Raw genomic sequence first — 20990 nt, 5'->3', positions numbered from 1 at the left:
GTCCTGACTAATGTGAATAATTTCATATCATCTGCAAATCTGGTCAATTCCTTTCCCCCAAGTTTTAAAGATCATTAACAAACACATTCAAAACTAGAAGACCTAATATGGAACCTTGAAGCACTCCATCATTATCCTTTGCCATAATAAAATTGATTGTTTATTTCTACTCCTAGTTTTCTGTCTCTCAGCTGCATTATCATAGTTTGGTTATGTCAGCACTGTGGCTCCAGCTCACAGACATATCTGAATTAGTTTTAGATTACCCAGCTTTACATTAGCTAACTGGATACTGCTGGCAGGGTAACCACAGCAGTACAAAACTTAGTGTGAATTGCAGAACCCACCTGAGAAGCTGGGTAAATACTTGGTTGGTTAGCCTACACTGAGTTCGTGGGAGAAGGACTCGAACTAGCAATTTCAAAGTTAACTGAGGCTTCTATGAGTGGCTGCAGTGTAGATAGTGTATGTCATCACTGTTACCAGAAAAATGTAGGTCCAGGATGAGTCTCTCTCCAACATCTCTTGCCATGAAAACTGATACAAACTTCCTTGACTCAGGGACTCACTTATCTACCAGATGCTGCAACACCTTGCTTCCCACTCAATAGTTCCCATAGTCATATCCCAGTTCCCTCTTCCTCTCAGTAATATCTACCCTCCTTTCAAATTCCCCCTGCCCTCACCACCCCCAATAACCTTGTCCTAATGAATACTAAATGATAGCCAGGCAAAACTAGGCAGTATACACCTCAGGAGTATTTCTATGCCTTGATGTCTGAATGCAAGTCAGTACATTTTGAAAACCACACCTGATCAATTCCAAAGTTTTAGAGAATGTTCTCAGTATCAAGGGGCACAAACCTATTGATTCAGGTGGAATCAAATAATGGGAGAAACCTAACTGCCAGCAAAATCACCATTTAGGTAATCAAGGTACAGGGATGAAGCAGTGGTCCCAGGCTTAGGAGAATGAGGATAGTGTCAGGGTTGCTGGCCCTTTCATCCCATTCTTGACTTGCTTCCCCCTCAGCTAGGTCCCTTGCCAGCACTCTGGGTCAGGTGAAGCCCACTTAAGGTGAACCCATTTTCTATACCCTCCCAAATGACCCTCCTCTGCATCTGGTATAAACCCTACTGATTTTGGAAAAATCTCAAGCAGTGAAAACACTAAATTTCTGTGGAGATACACTTTTCAAGTTTTCTGATTTTCACTAGAATCAAGGTTCTGCTGGGACGGTGAGGGGATCTAGTCCGATGGCTCTGAAGGCCTGATGGAGTATACAGACTGATTTACACAAGCAGCGTTGGGTATGACTGCGCTGCACAATCCACTTTGTGCTTTGCATTGTACAGTGGACATACTTTAGATCCTTACCTTGCCCACACCAGTGATCCCTGTGAAGAGTACAGAATGTCTGACAGCTAACAGTTTTTCCAGTAGGTAGCCATAACGCACTGTATCTGTAGTTGGAACAAGCATTTCAAAAAATGGTACTTGTCTGCTATATTTGAAAGTCGGTGTAATCCTCTCCCAGGGATCAAGTCGCTTGCTATCAAAATCCATGTATACACTCCACAAATCACCAGAGCTTGGAAGCTACGGAGACAAAACATTCCTAAATCATGCTTAACAACATTTACATCTTAAAAATATAGTGCAACCAAAGATCTTTCAATCCTTTCAGATATTTGCACTTTCCAGAGACACTTTCTGACAAACTGAATTCCCATCTCTTCCATACTGGGCGCATCTACACCTGCCCCTGACTGTGCATTTGGTACTGCACAGTCATTTAGTACTTGCTTTAGTACTAAATGCACATTTGGTACTGCACATTTGGTACTGTGCAGTCCCAGTGGCGCATGGTTATTTTTAGATTCTATGCTGCCATAGTGACAAGCTACAGTGATGTAGTTTGTCACTATGGCAACGTAGTGTCGGCATCATGTTTGTGCCCATCGATGCTACGTCACTGTAGTGATGAGCTACGTCACTGTAGCTCATTGCTACAGCAACGTAGCGTCTCATGTAGATGTGCGCACTGTTCCTCTATTAGGCTGTTCCCCGCACAGAATTCAGAATGACATACTTAAATTATTGTGGTGGCTCTTTGTAATAGATGGCATACAAACATCATGCCCATCAGGCTTAATGCAAAAATGGCACTAGTGTGAAAATCATTAGATCAATCAAATGGCTCCAAAGTAGAAAGCTTGCTATTAACCTGACCACAGCTTAGCCTGATGTCAGCTGACGTAAGCCATGCAGAGTCTCAACAAAGCACTCAAATAGTGAATATCATCTGCTGGCAGCACAGATGCCTCTGCACAGGGATAATCTGTGGAAATGGCTCCTGAAATGGTCCCTTCACATTTGGAGCACCCATCAACATGTGTTTGGCCCATTGCCTCCTATCCATGACTCTGAGAGAATGTTTCAGTGCTGGCAAGGGACTTGCTTAGTGAACCCTTCCAGGATAAATCTTCAATTTTAATTGCTTTACAAAATGTCCCCGAGAGAAGGAATGAGGAGGAAGTAGAGCACCTTACAGAATGCTCCAAACTGGCTTCAAAAGCTAGGAAGTGAAATGGAAGGGAGGAGACAGGTGAGTCAGCACTCTACTCCAAAGGCTGCAGCATTTCAAAAGGGCAAATGCTACAGCCCTTTTGGAGATGCCCAAGGGCCAGATTTACCACAGAGGATTTTGACCCTGCATTGCAATATGAAGCTTTCAGGGATTTTGCTGTTTAATGAAAGTCACCACCTTAAATTTGACAGCTAGGCTCTCTCTTAAGTGCCTAAGAATGGCGTCCACAAAAACAAGCAAGCTGAGCAAGAAACTGCCTATGATAACCAGCAGAAAATGCCAAGGAGAGCACTGCAGCTTCTCTCTGTAGCTTCTCTCACTGCCAGCACCAGCACCAAGGCCAGGGCTGCTGCCTCCATCCTGCTCTGCAGCCTGCACTGCCTGGCTCTCCCAGCCCCAGCCCCATAGCCAGTGAGTGCAGAGCGAGGAGCCACAGCCCTGCCCCTGCCCTCCCAGTGGATTTCAGAATGTAGGCAGTGCAATACTGATCATAATTAATGAGGTTTTTTTAATTGTATGAATTTCTCTTTAATTAGATAAAAGTGTCAAGGGGGTCCTACACAGGCTGATTTGTCCTGGGCCCTACATCCTCCTCAGGTTGGCCCTGGTGGTAGATATGTGTTCAAATACCAAATCAGGCAAAGGACAAATTTAAACCCAAGTCTCCTACATCCTAACTGAGTGCTTTAGCCATTGGCCTATTTGGCATAAGGGGGATAGTATCTTCTCTTCCTGGCTGCCTTCTGTGTGTGTAGGGGGGTGGAGGAGTGGTGGGTTCAAAACATCGTTACTACATTGGGCCCTGTAGGTGAGATAAGTGATGAAATCAGTGTGTGCATCTTCATTCTGAATCATCATTTATACTTGTACAGCATGATTGCAAAGTCAGGAAAATGCTGCTCTTTTCATTTGGCACAACTTTGTATTCGGCGTGGGTGAAAATGACTGTGCAAGGGTCAAGGCAATGAAGAATTAAGCTACTATGTCTTTAAAAGTACCATGGGATATTTCAGGTCCACAACTGATAAGACTTTTGGTTTACATCAGAAAAAGAACAATTCTTTGTTACATTACTGTTTTTATAAACACAGTATTGTAAATGCTCACAAGTCAACTATTTCTTTACCTTGGCATCAGGATTATCCTCAAACTGTTGTCTTAAAAATGTATCAAAAGCATCCCAGTTGTTTTCAGTTAAATTTCCACCCAGTGACCACAATAAGCAGAAAGCAAAAGTCTGGCAGACTATAGTATTTAATTTTAATTGCTCCTGGAAGGAAAAGACAAGACTGTTAAAAAAATTTCTTTTGTGCATTCCTTTTCTGTTCAGTAATATCTCGAAAAAAAACTTATGTGGTCTGAAATGTGAATTGGCTCCTAACAACAGAATGCATGAAGAGTGAATGAAGCCACTTCTTAATACAAGGGGAATTGAATTAAAAAATGGACATGGACATAACATCCAAGCCTACGCACAGATGATGCCCAAGCTGCCTTTTAGTGGACTGCACTTTGGTTATCAGCATGCACTTGTGAAGGAATGTTTGGAGTGCTGTAGCAAGTAGCAACTGACTCCTTTTCTTTCACTCTTATCACAAATTGCTGCTCTTTAGACTGAAAAAGCAGATGTTTAAGAATAGAGTAAGCATATTTAGAACTAACATTCTTCAATAGTAAAATCCACAGGAAAGAACAGAGGCCCAACCACCTCGGTAAACGTCAGTGGACTGAGTTTCCAATTCATTCTTCCCTCAGCACATGTGCAGATGCACCTACTGTAAAGCAAATGAACAGGCTGAAGTTGACTCTAGGAAAGAAATTAGCACACTGCTTATACACAACTTAAACTGCCCCAAAGACAGCATAAGTCACGCACACAAGATCTGTATTGGCACTCAGGCCAAGAATAAATAGTTCAGGGGATTGTCTCAGCAAGCAAATTGTGTTTGTTAGTAAAATATATATTAAAATCTTACAGATGAATTAAAAGTTGGCAATTCAATCGCAGGTTCTAATCATATAATAAACTGTTTCCTGTTTTCTGATAAAGACTTTTCATCCTGCTTAAATACAGGTTTAGAAATGTCTGAAATTATGCTCTTACATTTCTATATCCTGCTAACACTATCAACACCTGCTTTTTTACTTTTAGATGCATTTTAAATGCAAATTGCTATTTGCTCTGGTTGAAACTGCTTCTCTCCATGTTAGTTTTCAGAATGTTTCACTGAGCAGAAAGGCTTCAGTGTTACTCTAAATAAATTATGCCTTTGGAATATCAGTCATGTATATCAAGGCTGGTCAACTGGTGGCTACCAGCAGCTCCCAACAGATTAACCTGTGGCCTCTGGGCTTCTGGTCCAGGCACCACTCTCTCCATCACTCTGCTGCTTTTGCTGCTGGGGTCTCCAGGCTCCCACTCACTCCTCAAGTTCCTACTGCCTACCCCCATCCTTGGGGGTGGGGTGGTACAGTGCAGCCCGTGGACAGGGAACTGTATATCAGAATTGTGAGTAAATGTTTTCATACACTGACATTTCCCTCACCCCCCTGCTTTACTGTAGCAAGTTAAAGGGTGCCATGAACGGTGTGTGCCCCTGGCACCTGGCGAGGCATGGCTGCACGGGCAGTGGCGGGAGCACGGTGGCGATGGCAGCATGGCAGCAGTGAACAAGGAGCTCCCGCAGATGACACCAGCACTGTTGGCAGTGGAGGGTGGGGGTGGCGAGCGCCAACCAGGGGTCGATGACCACCCACAGGCACCGCTGGCAGCATCGGCGGTGGCCAGTGGGGATTGCTGACCGCCCGCAGGCGCCCGCAGCCGCTGCCGGTGGTGTCAGCAGTGGGGTGGCAAGTGGTGACCACCCACAGACACCGCTGACAGTGTTGGCAACGCCTTTTTGCAGGGGGTGCACTGCTATGCTCAGGGGGTGCACGTGCACCTGCATGCACCCCCTATGCGTCACCCCTGAAGGGTGCTTTTGATTTTCCAAGTATTATGCCAAGTAGTTGTGCGTGAGTGTTGTTCCTGAATTTTTGCGAATAGATTCAACAAACCCTTGTCTAGGATGGCTTAGATAGGGATGATTCTGCCTTGATCAGGAAGTTGGACTAAATGACCTCCTGAGGTCCCTTCCACCCACACTTTTCTATAATTCTACCTTAAGTGCCTTATATAGGAGTACATAAATATTTATACCATTTTAAGATCAGGACCTCCTTTTCCAAGTAGCAGAGACTCCAGTAAACAACACAGGGTAGAAACTTTGCTGATATCCACTTGTGGAATAGCTTGTGAGCACTTTTTATTGACGAATTTTAGAGTATCTTCAACATACCGACAAAATAGATTAAACAAATACTCTTTTGTGTCTTCATTTAACTAAAATTAAAACAACATTTTTGTTAATAATACACTGCTTTTTAAACACAACACATTTCATAACAGCAATCTCTAAAGCATCCTGAACATACACAATATATTGATAAACTTTGCACGTGTAGACACACACACACACACACACACACACAGATATTACAAGCATGCAATTAAGGGATTATACTTGTAAGACTACTTCTGCAACTCTAATTCAAATGAGGAATCTTAATTTACATCAGCAGTCCCATAAAGACTGCACTGAAATGTCTCAAAACTCAGAAATTCTGTGAATTATGAAACATCATAACCAGAAGGAAATATGATTACATCCTGCTTACCACCAAATAACTTTGAGGTAAGCAGACTATTCCAACTTTTCTCTGAGCCTAACCTGCATAAAATGAACTGTGCCAAACAGGAGATTTTACCACATGTTTACATCTCCTATGAAATATGAATTTTCATTTCTACCTGGGAGAACTTTTACAATCATTTCTCCTATGCCTGAAGAAGGGTGCTTGTACCCAAAAGCTTGCAATTAAAGATTTTTTTTGCAAAAATCTAGTTAGTCTAATAAAAGATATCACCTCTACCATGAGTTCTGATTCCTTCAAAACTCAGAAGTGCTCAGATGTATGCTTTGTATATTTGTAAATATATTCTGTTCATGTTAATGCATTCCATAACATAATTTATTATATTGAATAGTTCATTAGAATTTATTTCCTTCAATATTTACTAAATAACTTCTTGTCAATAAGTTATTTCAGGGGAGTTTGGAAAAAGTGTCACACCTTTATGTAAGCATCATTTTTTCTGTTACCTACTTTATTTGCAAGAGTTGCTATCCAAGTCTTTACATACGGTATCCACTTCAGTTCCTCTGGGTCAATGTATACCATTCCACATCGGCTAACGGTTGCAGGGGAGGCAACTTTTAGATCCTGTACCTGAAATGTATGGATACTGCACATTAAACACCATCCACCACAGTTAAAATGCACATAATGGTTCTAGTTCCCTTCACCCTGATCTGACTTGTGGGAAGACATTCAAGTATATGAGCTATTCACTTCCTTATTTGGAGGTAACTTTTATTCAAGTTAGCTTCTTTAAATGTCATCCTTATTCTCTGGTTTCTTCTCACCAGTTAGAATTTAAACAAAAATGCATAGCAGCTACAAAAAATATTCTTCTTTGGCATCCTGACTCTCCTGTATGGATTCAGAGGGAATAAATCACAGACATATTCACACAGCAAAGAACTATACCATCATCTCTACCAAGAAACTGATTTGCATTAATAAACAGGTCAGCTAGTGAAATATTTGGAAACTGTGGAAAAACTATATGGACAATTTCAATATAGAAAATGAATTCTCTCTCTGATATGAAAATACTCAGAAGTATATTTCATTTTATTCTTTACAAAAGAGCAATCTTTTATAGAGCAGTTAGAGAAACACAAGCACTTCATAAATCCCATGTCAAATCTGAGAGAAAACCAGCACATTATTTCTTGAATACATATGGGTCACTTCTAATTTGGAACATCCAAAGCAGTATTTTAGCTGATGTTATTTTTATTTAATTATAGCTTTCAGAGATCGCAAACAATACTATTCTGGGCTTAATACAATACCACTTAAGTAAGACTATGTAAATGGTAATTTACTACAGTAGGTAGAACCCTATGCCAATGATCATATTCAGGTATCAGGATGCAGATGTTTTTGGGTTTGTTTGTTTTTTTACCTATAACAAGGTTATTCATGTTTTACTAACTTTAGTCAGTCACTTCCATGACTAAATCCTTCTTCTTAAAATTGTCAGGTTAAATACTAATCCCAGGAGAGATACAGAAGCTCTGCATCAGGTAGAAAATGTTTAGCTGTACTAATGATAAAGAAGGACATGAAAATGAGTGGGATTTCAAAGGAAGTGGGGGGAAAAGTTGGGTGAGCTAATAGTAATTATTAGGTAATGGTGTGACATTACAGAAAGAGAAAGGATTTAGACAAGATATTAAAAACAATTTCAGACAGTGAAATTTGGTAGGAACCTCTCTGGTTTTCTTTCTGAGATCCAGGAATAATATAACTCTCTCAGAAAGGCAAATCTATTTCTGCATAATAAAGTTAGGTGAATAGATGTCCAGTGGAGAGAAAAAGGATAAACCACAACAAATGTGGTTGGACTTCCCCGGACAGCACTCTAGCCAGGATACCACAGGTCATCCATCATCCATTCCCTTTTCTGGCACTTCTTGTGAAGCTCAGCCACTAATATAGTCATTGGAAAAAATGGGTGCAGGAAGGAAACTTCTCCCTCACTGGGAATAGGGCCCCTAACTAGCACCTAGGGTCCCTTCCCTTCCAGGTCAGCAGCCACCTTACTGAGACACACATCCTGTGGCTTTGTCCCTTCCTCCTGGCTCCACATATTTCTCCACATACCCGCTTTCATAGGTGCCCGGGGGGGACAGCTTCAAAAGGAACACTAGAGAAAAGGACTGAATAATGGGTGACACTGAATAATGAATGGCGAAAGGAGTGAATAACGGGTCCCAGTTTGGATAGCGGTTCATGTTGGGACCGGAGAGCGGGCAGAAGGGAGCTACCTCTCACCTGCAGTGCACCACATGTTCATGGAGAACCTGGTGCTAAATCACTTGTAGATGACCTGATTCTGCATCAGGGTTTTTTAATTTATAAATTTATTTTTGCAACCTCAGGAAGCTCCAATGGCTTTGGGCAGATGAGTGCCTGAGGAGGGTAGTGGAACCTTGGTGAAAGAAATGCCATCAAAAGGCAAATGAGCATAATCACTCAGTGATTTTGCCAGCGGCATCCAAGCAGGACAGGATGTGGCTGGCAAGCAATCTAGGAGTGGAACCCCAAAAGGCAAGCAAATGGAAGACCTCCTCTGCACTGGTGACTCCTGCATTGTAGCTGGTTCCAAACATATCAACTCCCACCTTTCCTTTGGACCAAACCAGTGTAGTCGAGAGGTGGATGCTAATACACAGGCAAAGCAATATTTCCATATCAACCATCCAGGCTGTTGCAGCCATACCACATGGAGAGGTGTCCATCTACTCCATCTTTGCTGGCAGCAAGGACACAACATGGAAGGTGGCAGTTACAGGTTATAAGCTTTCACTTGACTGGCGTACAGGAGGGCACCATGGGTCACCTTTGACAGTGGGAGGAATCATCGTGTTTCACTGGTCAGCTGCCACCCACCATAATGCCAGGCAGCCCCCAGACAGGTGCTGACCCACCAGAGTCTGTCTGTCTCATTGGGTTCATGGGGCTAGACCAAGAACCAAAAAGCAGGCTGAAACCTTGCGCCTGGCAAAAACAAGAAACCAAGAACTTTCTGGCCTGGAAGCTGGAACGTCAGGACCATGTGTCCTGGTCTGACAGAATATGACAAGCTACAGTACACAAGCAGTAGAGGTGCACCGATACATCAGTCTGATATTGGATCGGCACCAATATAAAGAAAATTGAGTGCATCGGAAATTGGCCTGATGTGGCTGAAAATTTAGCCATGCATATGCGCAGTCGCAGTGCAGAATACAGGCAGCAAGGAGCAGAGCCTGGCAAGGAGCAGAGCCTTGGAGAGCTGCATGGAGCTGGTAAGTCTGTTGTAGTGGAAGGGGTGGGAGGAGGGATGGGGTGTGGGTGGGCAAATCACCGCCCCCTGCAGTGAGCGAGGGAGTGGGGCTTGGGCAGGCACTGCCAAGCCGGGGTGCTGAGCAAGACAGCTGCAGCTTGTCTGGGGGGTGTGGGGATGGGGGTGGCTCCCACCAGTGTGCGTACCCTGGGAGGGCATGTGCCCCCTGGATCTGCATGGGGCAAGGTGGGCTGTAGCTGTGGCAGGCTGTGCTCAGGGCAAGTGGTGGCAGCGCTGGGAAAGGGACTACAGGCAGGGCTGCACCCACCCCAGATTTCACCATAACTCCCCACCAACCCCTCCTCCCAGCACCTGCCCCAAGCACAGCCTGGACCAGCCCCGCCACGAAAAGCCTGGCAAAGCCCCTGCCCCAGCCCACAGCTGCAGCCTGCCCTGCCCTGCCCCACACAGATCCTGGGGCACACCCCTCCCACCCCATGCTCTTCCAAGGTGCACGGAGTGGCAGGGGCCGCCTCCCCAGACAAGCCGCAGATCTGTCCCATGCCTCGCCTCAGTGGGTCAGTGCCTGCCCCAGTCCCTGTTCCAGCCCCATTCCCTCCCTCACTGCAGGGGGGCATTGATCTGCCCCCCCACACCCCTTTACTCCCTTTTCCCCTCCACCACAACAAACTTACCAGCTGCATGCAGCTGTATCGGAAATCAGATTGGTATCGGCCAATATGACTCCTTAAAAATCAGCTATCAGTATTGACCCCCAAAATCTCTATCTGTGCACCCCTAATGAGCAGCATACACAAGTCAGTCTTGATTGGCTGTGAGCTGTATAAACTCACCGTTGACACTGCAGCACTCCAGGAAACAACAATTGCAGGTGCTGGTTCTATCCAAGAGACCAATTATACCTTCGTTTGGCAAGGTAAAAGTGCTGAAGAAAATAATCTGCGCATCATCGGTTTCACTATGAGCAACACGGTGGCAAGCTTATTGAATCATCCATTGGGACATCGGAGCACATCATCTCACTTGGACTTCAGACCACTGACTTTGCGAACATCATCATCGCTTATGTATCAACACTCAGCTTCAGCCCTGAGCAGAAGGATACATTTTACGACACTCTGCACCATTCTGTCAAAGGCATACCATCAACTGAGTAACTATTCCTCCTCAGAGACTTTAATGAAAGAGTCATCACAGACAACAGCTCATGGCCAGGTTGCCTAGGACATTTTAGCATAAGCAAGATGAATGAAAACGGCCAACAACTTCTTGAATTCTGCGCCAAAACCAACTGTGCATTACAATTCATATTTTGCTGGAAAAGATTGTCAGAAAGTGTCATGGAGACATCCATGATCAGGCCACTGGCACCAACTAGATCTTGTTATTGTTAAAAGGAAAGTTCTACCTTCAGTGCAGAAGACCTGCATGTTCCACAGTGCCACTTGTGACACTGACCACTCCCTGATCATTAGCAAAGTGAAAGTTACAGCCATGAAACTACATAGAACAAAACCTAGGAATAAGCCCAAAATCAATCCCACTAACACCAAGAACTAGAGAATGTACCAAGAGGTTGTAAAGGCTTTTGAACTTAGTATGTTTGGGAAGGAAGTCACTACCACAGAAAGCAGAGGAAACCTTGGAAAATTTAAGAACTGCAATCCATGAAACAGCTAAAGTTACATTTGGGGAAAAGAGACCATCCAATAAGGACTGGTTTGAAGAAAATACAGAAGAACCATTACCTCTCTTCAACATCTCAAATGCAAGAAAACAACAGAGAGCACCAAAGCAAGACTTCAACAGGCAAAAAACGAGGTACAGGGAGGAACCAGATACCGTGCAAATCAGTACTGGTCTAAGCTCTGTAATGAGATACAGATAACCTCAGACATGCAAAACCAAAAGTCATGTATGATTGTCTGAAGAAAGCTCTCTAGGCTCTACTGGCAAGGTTACCTTTCCCGTGTCATGCATGGTAAATCCATTATAGATAGAAGCAAGCAGATGTCTCACTGGGTTGAATACTACTCAGAGCTATACTCACAAGAAAGAAACATCACCAACAAATCACTGGACCAAATACCAACTCTACAGGTCATGCCAGAGTTAGATGTGGAGCCCACTGTAGAAGAGTCAAGCAAGGCCATTGATTTATTATCTAGTGGCAAGACTCCTGGAAAAGATGGCACCCCAGCAGAAATTCTCAAGTGTGGGAAAGAAAGCCTACTACCATATCTTCATTAGCTGCTACTCAAATGCTGGAAAGAGGGTGTGGTACCACAAGACCCCTGCTAAACCAGACATTAGACTCCTGCTAAACCAAATGGGACAAGTGACAGCCAACACCCAGGAAAAGGCCAACCTGCTTAGTGGGTATTTCGCATCGTTTTTTCACCAGCCCAATGGGCCGTCCTGCCTAACATGATATGGGATGGCCAGGGTGAGGGTGAATTTATTACCCAACATCAGTGTAGACCTTGTAAAGGAATACCTTGAGAGGCTGGACACATTCAAGTCAGCTGGTCCTGACAGTTTGCAACCCAGGGTATTTAAGAAGCTGGCAGGCATCATAGCCCAGCCACTGGCAAGGATCTTCGAGAACTCGTGGCACTCAGGTGAAGTACCTGAAGATTGGAAGAAGGCCAATGTGGTGCCTACCTTCAAGAAAGGGAGGAAAGTAGATCTGGGGTACTACAGGCCAATCAGCTTGACCTCAATCCCTGAAAAGATTTTGGGAAAGAATTATCAAAGAGACTATTCTTGACAAACTAGTTGATGGCAACATCCCAAGGGACAGCCAGCAAATGTTTGTTGTGGGTAGGTCTTGCCTGACCAATCTCATTTCTTTCTATGACCAGGTGACATGTCACCTGGATAAGGAAGAAGAGATTGATATCATCTATACGGACTTTTAAAAAGCCTTTGATCTGGGGTCCCATGATCTCCTCATGGAAAAATTGGCCAACTGCAGCCTCAGCTACATCACAGTCTGATGGTTGGGGAATTGGCTCCGAGGTCGGACTCAGAGAGTCCCGTCTTGCTGGGAACCTTTGACCCTACCTTACCTGACTTCCTCCCCCTAAAAGATAGGATGCCTATCACTCCTGCTAAGTGTTATATTCTCCTTCCACAACAACATGAAAGCAACTGTTCAGTTTGATGGGCCCACTTCAGACAGCATTGAGATGAAAAGCAGAGTGATGCAGGGTTGTGTTCTTGCCCCTACATACTTTGGAATCTTATCGGTATACTACTGACCTGTGCATTTAAAGACATGGAAGGTAGAGTATACCTTCACACTAGATTGAATAGGAAGCTCTTCAACCTGTCATGACTTAAGGCAAAGACTAAAGTTATAAAAGTGCTGCTCAGGGAGCTTCTATTCCAGGTGGGTCTGATTACATCAAATTGATTTAAATCACAATTAAAATCACTGGTCAGAAAGCCTCAATTTAATCATTGTTTTCTACAAAAAGTGAATTCTTGTTGTTTGATATCTTTTATTCATTTACACTTCTTGAAACTTTGCACTTTTAGAGAAAGGTAAGGGCTTGACTGTGTGTACACAAACTTGCAGAGAGACAACAGGGCTGATGGGTGGGCAATTAAGTCTGTTATCTCTCCTCTCCATATAAAAATACTATTAAATTTTTTAAAATCTGATTTAAATAAAAAAATATGATTTTTAATTTTTTTTAATCATTGATTTTTATCCACTCTGCTTCTATTCATTGATGATGCTGCCTTTATAACCCACAATGAAGACCTACTACAAGAACTCATGGATTGCCCCTCAACAGCTTGCCAGGCATTTGCTCTTACCATTAGCATAAAGACAACAGTTGTACTAGGACAGGGAGTTCCACAAGATCCAGCAACCACCCTTAATGAGAACCAGCTAGAAGTAGTACAAAAGCTCAGCTAACTAGGCTCCACAGTGACCACCAACCTCTCACTGGATGATGAATTTAATGTTTGCATCGGAAAGGCTGCCACCACCTTCAACAGACTAAAAGAGGATAAAACAACTCAAAACTTACCATTAAGACCAAAATGCTAGTGTAGAAAGCTTGCATACTCAGCACTCTCATGAATATGAGTCATCAGTGTGACAAAGTCATCAGCAAAGCTAACTGCACTTTATCGTGCATCAGCAGATGCATGACAAACAGAACCAAGGAGGTGATACTTCCCCTCTATTGGGCACTGGTCAGACCGCAGTTGGAATACTGCATCCAGTTTTGGGCACCACACTTTAAGAGGGATGTGGATAACTTGGAGAGGGTCTAGAGAAGGGCCACTTGTATGGTTAAGGGTTTGCAGCCCAAGCCCTATGAGGAGAGACTAGGGCACCTGGACCTTTTCAGCCTCTGCAAGAGAAGGTTGAGAGACGACCTTGTGGCTGCCTATAAATTCATCATGGGGGCGCAGGAGGGAATTGGTGAGGCTCTACTCACTAAGGCGCCCCTGGGGGTTACAAGAAATATTGGCCATAAGCTAGCAGACAGCAGATTTAGACTGGACATTAGAAAGAACTTTTTCATAGAGTGGCCAAAATCTGGAATGGGCTCCCAAGGTGGGTGGTGCTCTCCCCTACCCTGGGGGTCTTCAAACGGAGGTTAGATAGGCATCTGGCTGGGGTCATTTGAACCCAGCACTCTTTCCTGCCTATGCAGGGGGTCGGACTTGATGATCTATTGAGGTCCCTTCCGACTCTAACAGCTATGAATCTATCAATGTATGGTGAGAAAACATGGACAACTTATGCACATCAACAGATAAGGTTAAACAGCTTCCACCTGCGCTGTTTACTTTGCATACTCAACACCAAATGGCCTGACAAAGTTACCAGCGCAGAGGTTCTTGAAAGGGCAAATTTACCAAGTGTGACAGCCCTATTCAAACAGAGATGACTGTGCTAACTATGCCATCTGAGCAGATTGGAAGATGGACATATACCCAAGGATATGCTATATGGGGAACTGTCTGAGGTGTGGAAGATTAGCCATGTCCTCCCAAAGTAAAACTGCCATCTGTCACGTTGGACCAGATAGTCTCCTTAAACTCACCTGCCGTGACTTAGAAAAAGGAAGGAATCAAAGATGAATACAGTCTTAAGAGATAAGGCTGGTGTTCATTCTGTAACTTAGAAGGTTGGCTTCATTTCACAGGGCTCCACCATCCCCATGCTTTCCCTTACCACACCAGATGTTCTGACTTTACTCAGTTCTCCTTTGTGGGAGTCTCAGTTGCCGGATGGCCTTGATCTGCCTCTAGGCAACCAGTTCTGTGCTATTGGTCACTTACCTCGTTCTTCCCCACATGGGTCCCAAGCTGACAGTCCCGCAGTTCATCTTGGCCCTTATCTTTCAGGGCCAAGTCACACTGGGCACACGCCCCAAACTCACATGAGCACTTAGCTCCGTCTCTTCTTCCCTCCAGGTCCCCTGAATGGCTGCCCAGACCCCCTGGATCCAGATTTACCAGCTTGGATGCCGCAGCTGCCTCATCTCCCTGTCTCCACAAGTAAGTCAGTCTTTGGGACTCTCCCGCAAGTCCCCTTGCTCAATCCCTTGCTGTCATCTCCCCACATTCCTTCAGGTTTCCTCTCGTGTAACTTCCTTGCTCCAATCAACGCCTACTGCCTGGTCAGCTTCCTTTTAAATCCCCAAGCCAAATCCCCAAGCTTTATTACAAAGATGCATACAAGCAAGATATGAAGGTATTTGGAATTGATCCTGACCAATGGGAAACCTTGGCAAGTGATCAAAATAAGTGGCGTTATCATCTCCACCAGGGTATCAAAGTCCACAACAGGAACTGGCTCTAACAACTTGAAGAGAAAAGAGTCTGTAGGAAGCAGGCAGCTTCCAAACCACCCATACACACTTGCAACCACTGTCACAGATCATGCAAATCTCAGATTGGACTATTCAGTCACATGAGACACTGCAAGCCATTTACTTCATAGGCTGCAATATCTACCATCTCTCCACTGAAAGGATGCCAAAAAAAAAAGGGAGGGGGGAAAGCTGCAGCATGATGGCCAAAATGCTGCATTGAGAAGTCACATAGACCCAGCTTCCAATGTCCTCTGGGTGAGGGGGCCTATAACCAGCATCCTAAATGAGTGTCCTAGTCACTAAGCAACTGGAAGGAAAAGATGGGGCACTCTCTCTCCAATGTTGTTGCCAATGTATATATATGCACAAATAGTTGTCCACACACAGGACTTCATAGCTAGAAACTGAATTCCAACACGTGTTTAAGCAGCATTTTTATATGACCGTGTAGATGACCAAAACTGGACACTTAGAAAACCAAGGAAGAGCAGAATTCTACCCTCTTTAACTACTTGATGACAAAAGTTATTTGGCTTTGATCGTGAATGGCTAGCAAGGGAAAAGAACATTTTGGAAAAAGTCCCAAGCCATCTATCATAAACAGAAAGAAAGAAGCAAGACAGGACAACTTTTAAAAACAAATAGCTATTCAATTCAGTTGTGGGTCAAGGGACTAATCAATAGAGCAGTTAAAATCTAAGACATTACAGTACCTCAAACATCATATGGATGAAGGGTGTAAGTTTGATTCTTTCACTGTTGGCCAAGCACAGCATCTTGTTATCATCCAAGACAGTGTTCATATTTTCAATCCATAATGCATCGACTGGCCCATCACTAATGATCCACTTGTGATCTTCCGAAGTGTCATTTACAGCCGCCCGAACACTAAGTGCCATCAATCCATCTTTCCACTCCAAAGTTAAGTTATTAACTTCGCCATACAATTCCCCCATTGTAATCGATTTGGGGTTCAAAATATATGTTTTGACAGGCTGGTAAAATGGGTTTTGCTCCCCAGCCTCATGCAATTCTCCTAAGGATTGTGCCAGAACTTGATAAACTGTAGTTTTTCCACCTCCTGTTGGCCCAACAAGCATAACACCATGCCTTACTAGCATGGTTTCATAGAGCTGTATGACTTTATGAACCATGCTGTCTTCCGGTTGCAATCCTTGTGAAAGCATGACATCTATAATTGTTGATTGTAGGATTCCATAGTCATGGTCTGGGATTATAACTCCCGGGAAAAGATCAGAAATAATTCCACTGAAACAAACAAAATAAATCTTGTTTATTTTTGTCAATTAATGTGTTACTTGGATTATATTTAAAATAATGCATTTTTATTCTTTAGTATTGCACATCTTTTTTGATTTGCTGCTGTTTTCATAAGGACAGCTTTTATACAGGCCTATAACCTGATGGGCAAGAAGGAATGTTTTAGATTTTATAATCCAAACTTTTTAGTGTGGGTGCCTACAAGTTGGTTCCTACACCCATATTTAGGTATCTAGAGTGGTGATCTAACCAAACCCAAAATGTGTCCAGGCACCTAACACTTTTTTGGGTGCCTGTACACAGGTAGGGAGGCTGCTCCCACATGCTGTAATTATAGCAGATGAGAGCAGACTCAATTAATCAACTCTGCTGCCGCATGCTAATTAGCATGCATCCAGCAGCCTCTGCATCTCATGTATCAGTGCAGTGTCTCTGTGCTTCAAAATGGCATCAGGGGTGCTTTAACTGAAGCTCGTTCAATAAGCTTTAAAGTGCCCCTGTTGCCATTTTGAAGTACAGGGATGCTGATACATGAGATGCTGCGGGTGCTTTAATTAGAGCAGCTTTCGGAGCCACTCTAATTAAAGCACCCCCCACCCTCCCTCAGAGCATGTGTAAAAAGGCTCCTTGTGCCTAAACTCCTCTGAAATCCTAAAAAGGATTTAAATGCCTGAACACTTTTTTTTGGAAATGGCCCCTGCTGCTCAAAAATGCTGAGCACCTTCAGTTCCAACTAAGGTGAAGAAAATGCATATACACTGCACTTATTCAAACATCAGGCTTTCTTAGGCACAGCACTTACAAGCAATACTTTCCTGAATAGGTGTCTTAATCTGGTGCCAATCTGTAGGGGTGCTAAAAAAATTTTAACCTAAGTGATCTGTGATGCAAGTAACCTATTTTATAAGTTTAAGCCTGAGACTTTACATGAAGCAAGTTTCCTAATATTTTCTTTGCTATTTCTTATATCATGTTTTCATGGTTTGTGCTATGTATTTATTAGAATGACATCATTACTTAAATAAATGTAATTCACATTTCCCCCTCAGTACTGTGAAAACAGTTGTAGTTGTGAGACCACAGGACAAATTTCTAGTTTATCTTTCTTGCCAGTTGAATTGGCTCATTAAGGGAGAAACAAGATTTCACCAAACCTTTGCCTAACAATACCTATAAAGTGTAATGGCTTCATGGGAACGGGTCAGGGACTGAAAAGTTTATTAGTGAGAAACTGAACAGATTTTTTTTTTATCACTTCTGGAATACTGTACTTAATGACTCAGATAGGGTAATAAATTAAATCCCATTTTGTGCCATGCTGCATCTACTAAATATACAGCTGACACAAGCATAAAAACACAAGGACCACATCCCCACATGCAGGTACATGTGGTTTGTGGCACCACAAACTGCACACGTAGAACATTAAAATATGCCTTGTGCGACAAATTTGCAGTGTGAGGGTAAAATTTGCTACCAGGGTTTCTTGGGAGAAACTCCCCTCCCCCACCCCCACCCCCCCCAAAAAAAACAAAAAAACAAAAAAACAAACAAACCCCAGAATCCAGGGGGAAAAAAGTGGCATGGCATATGCCATACTAGCGTGTGCCAGAACAAATGGAGGCGTGATCTAGGAAGACACTCTGACTGCTAGTCAGTCTCCACGCCTCCATTTGTGCCCTGGCTGCTCCAGCACACCAGGAGCTGGGAGGAGCTGAGCAAAGTCAGTTTGCCCGAAGCAGGACGCAACGTCTTGCAACAAAGTGCACCTGTAGGGGTGTCTGCTGCGACACAAAGTAGCAGCATTAATTTGTGCCACTACTACTTGTGCTGCTGCAGGCACCCCCCCCTCCCCCCCCAGCACATCTGGGAGTGAGGGGCACAAGCAGAACCAGGGGGGCCATGGGGGAGGGGGGGCTTTCATTTTAACCATGGAGTTTGGGGTTATCAAGGAATTTGCAATGTTCTTATTATGGAAAGCCAGAATCCCTGCTGATCCATCCACTGCTTAGCTTTCTGTTCTTGCCATATTACCACTGTGCTGCCTGTCCCCTCCCCAATCAGCTACACACCACACACAGAAACTTGTGGCACATGTGCGTTGGCCACCTCTGGTGTAGAACTTGATTGGGGAGAAGGAAAGTGCCTTATACTTTATTCCCTGTTAGGGTGTAGGAGTATGTAGCATTGAGTAAATAATAACAGCAATGAAGGGTAACGTAATCTGAAACCAAAATTCCTCTGCTTCAGGCTCCAAACACAGGATACATTTCTTAGGCCACCGTCTACTCTGATGAGAAATAAGCAATGGCAAGAACAGTGGAAAGCATCATGAGTGTGTCTGAGCTGAATCAGGACTTTGCAGCTACTTCAGAATAATGCAGGGGACATAATACAAGCAAGGAGCAGGGCCAAAACAGCTGGACACAGATCTTTTCAGAGGGTTATAATTTGAACAATTTGGGCTAGATTTCATAGAAACAGCAAAAACAGACTCCTCTGATGGGGACTATACCCAAGCCTAATTTCAAGTTCCTTATCCAAACTACAGAGTTGTTGAAGTTGCTCCAAAAAGACTGAAATAAAGAAAAATCCAATACTGGTAAACGTACTTATTTTTCACAAGATTCACTCTTGGAAAGAGCTGCACCATTTTTACTTAAACTTTCCAAAATAATTAAAGTTGTAGCAGAAACCAAACATGGGGCATTTCAACTGAAATTGTTGAAGTTTCCCAAAGTCATAAGCAATTAAAAACAGGGGATTACAATGAGAGGTACTACAAAAACATAATATAGTGGCTTTTGATGTATAATGCAAATAAAACTAAGTTTGTAAACATAAAGTTGTTTTGATTATTTTTAATAATGGCAATATAAATGTGATGCAACGATATGTGGAAGACAGACTATTAAAACATAAAATTACCTGAAAAGAAGAGCATCATCTGCAAGAAATTTTGGTAGGTTGGAATCTCGTAAAGCCCTTATTAATACAACATCCTCATTCAGATCTGGATTTTCTCTTTTTAATGACCTAAGTTTAAAAAAAACAGTACCCAGGATGATTCAGTTTTTCTCAATCTATTTTTATACAAATCTTTATAGGTAATATAAGTGAACTGGTATAACTAGCATTACAAAAATTGGGTTGTATTCAGTTACTCTCTAGTTATAATTTGGTATTATACCATCAAACCATTTATTATAGTTGAACTCCAACTCCTTATTAATCAATATCACTATTTATTTTCCTGAATTCAGCAATACTGAAGTCTTGGAAAAATCACCCACCAACCTCAGCACCAACACAAATAAGTGTATCCATTTCAAACAGCAGGGAGTTCCATGAAGGTATTTGCTTACCTCCAGAAGGTCAATAATAAGAAGTTTATCTTCCGTTTAGCATAAGGGAAAGGTGAAGCATTTATTAAATACTTGGGTTGGACAGAGACATTTTCATAACAATGCTGGATCTCATACCTTTTGGGGATTCTTCCCCAGCCATGACTAATACAGATTTAACAGCTCTCATTCCAAAGTCATAGTGGTCCTGTTGAGACAGTTGCTCGCTACAAAGTTTGTACATTTGAGTCATCTTCCTTGCAAGAACTTTACTAGATTCAAATCCTTCTGAATATAAAATCACCTACAGCAAATAAAAAGCACATCTAAATGTACTTATAATGTACCGAAAGTTTCTTATTTATAGTCTCAGTGCTACTCTCACATTGGTTTCATTGGGAGCAGGATCTGGCCCCAAATGTCTGCATATTAATATAAGTAATTAGAGATAGTATGATTTTGTAGTAATTTAGTCTACATTTTTTTACAAATGCTCTCAGCTATGTTGTTACGTCTCAGCTCTGTATTCTTGGGCAATCGGGGCACAGGATGCAGTCTGTCTGACTCACAAAGGACTCACCCCCCCACCCCCCTCCTCTACCTAAATGAAACTGATTAAGATGCAGTGAGAGACGCACCTAAGACCCTCACCAGATAAGGGTGACAAGAGTGAATCAACTGCCCTCGGTCTCATTTACATGAGAGATGGAAAACAGAAAGCCTGAAGCAGAGACTGCAGTGAATTCTGGGACCAGAGAAGCAGGAGAGCGCTGCATGATGGGGAATCTGTGCTTCCAATGTTAATCAACCCATGTTCACACACACCCAGCTCAGCATTTATCAGACCAGTTCTAATCTGGATTTACTAAGGACTTTTCCCCCCCAGACACACACACACAGCTCT

The 20990-nt window shown here is 43.1% G+C and overlaps 1 protein-coding gene across 1 annotated transcript in view; it reads right to left on the bottom strand.

Moving 5' to 3' along the window:
• Window positions 1-20990, bottom strand: part of DNAH6 (dynein axonemal heavy chain 6) — a 282667-nt gene that overhangs the window by 156921 nt on the left and 104756 nt on the right. Inside the window, exons 32-38 of the mRNA XM_025199101.1 lie at window positions 20243-20390; window positions 19671-19779; window positions 16175-16730; window positions 6798-6920; window positions 5791-5973; window positions 3718-3861; window positions 1379-1600 (exon numbers count right to left, since the gene is read on the bottom strand). Coding sequence (XP_025054886.1) covers window positions 1379-1600; window positions 3718-3861; window positions 5791-5973; window positions 6798-6920; window positions 16175-16730; window positions 19671-19779; window positions 20243-20390 — 1485 coding nt within the window. The remainder of the gene's footprint in view (window positions 1-1378; window positions 1601-3717; window positions 3862-5790; window positions 5974-6797; window positions 6921-16174; window positions 16731-19670; window positions 19780-20242; window positions 20391-20990) is intronic.

This window comes from Alligator sinensis, unplaced genomic scaffold, assembly GCF_000455745.1.
Source record: "Alligator sinensis unplaced genomic scaffold, ASM45574v1 scaffold607_1, whole genome shotgun sequence".
Lineage (NCBI taxonomy): Eukaryota > Metazoa > Chordata > Crocodylia > Alligatoridae > Alligator > Alligator sinensis.
Note: the sequence above shows the minus strand (reverse complement) of the source record. Positions and strands in the feature narration are given on the sequence as shown.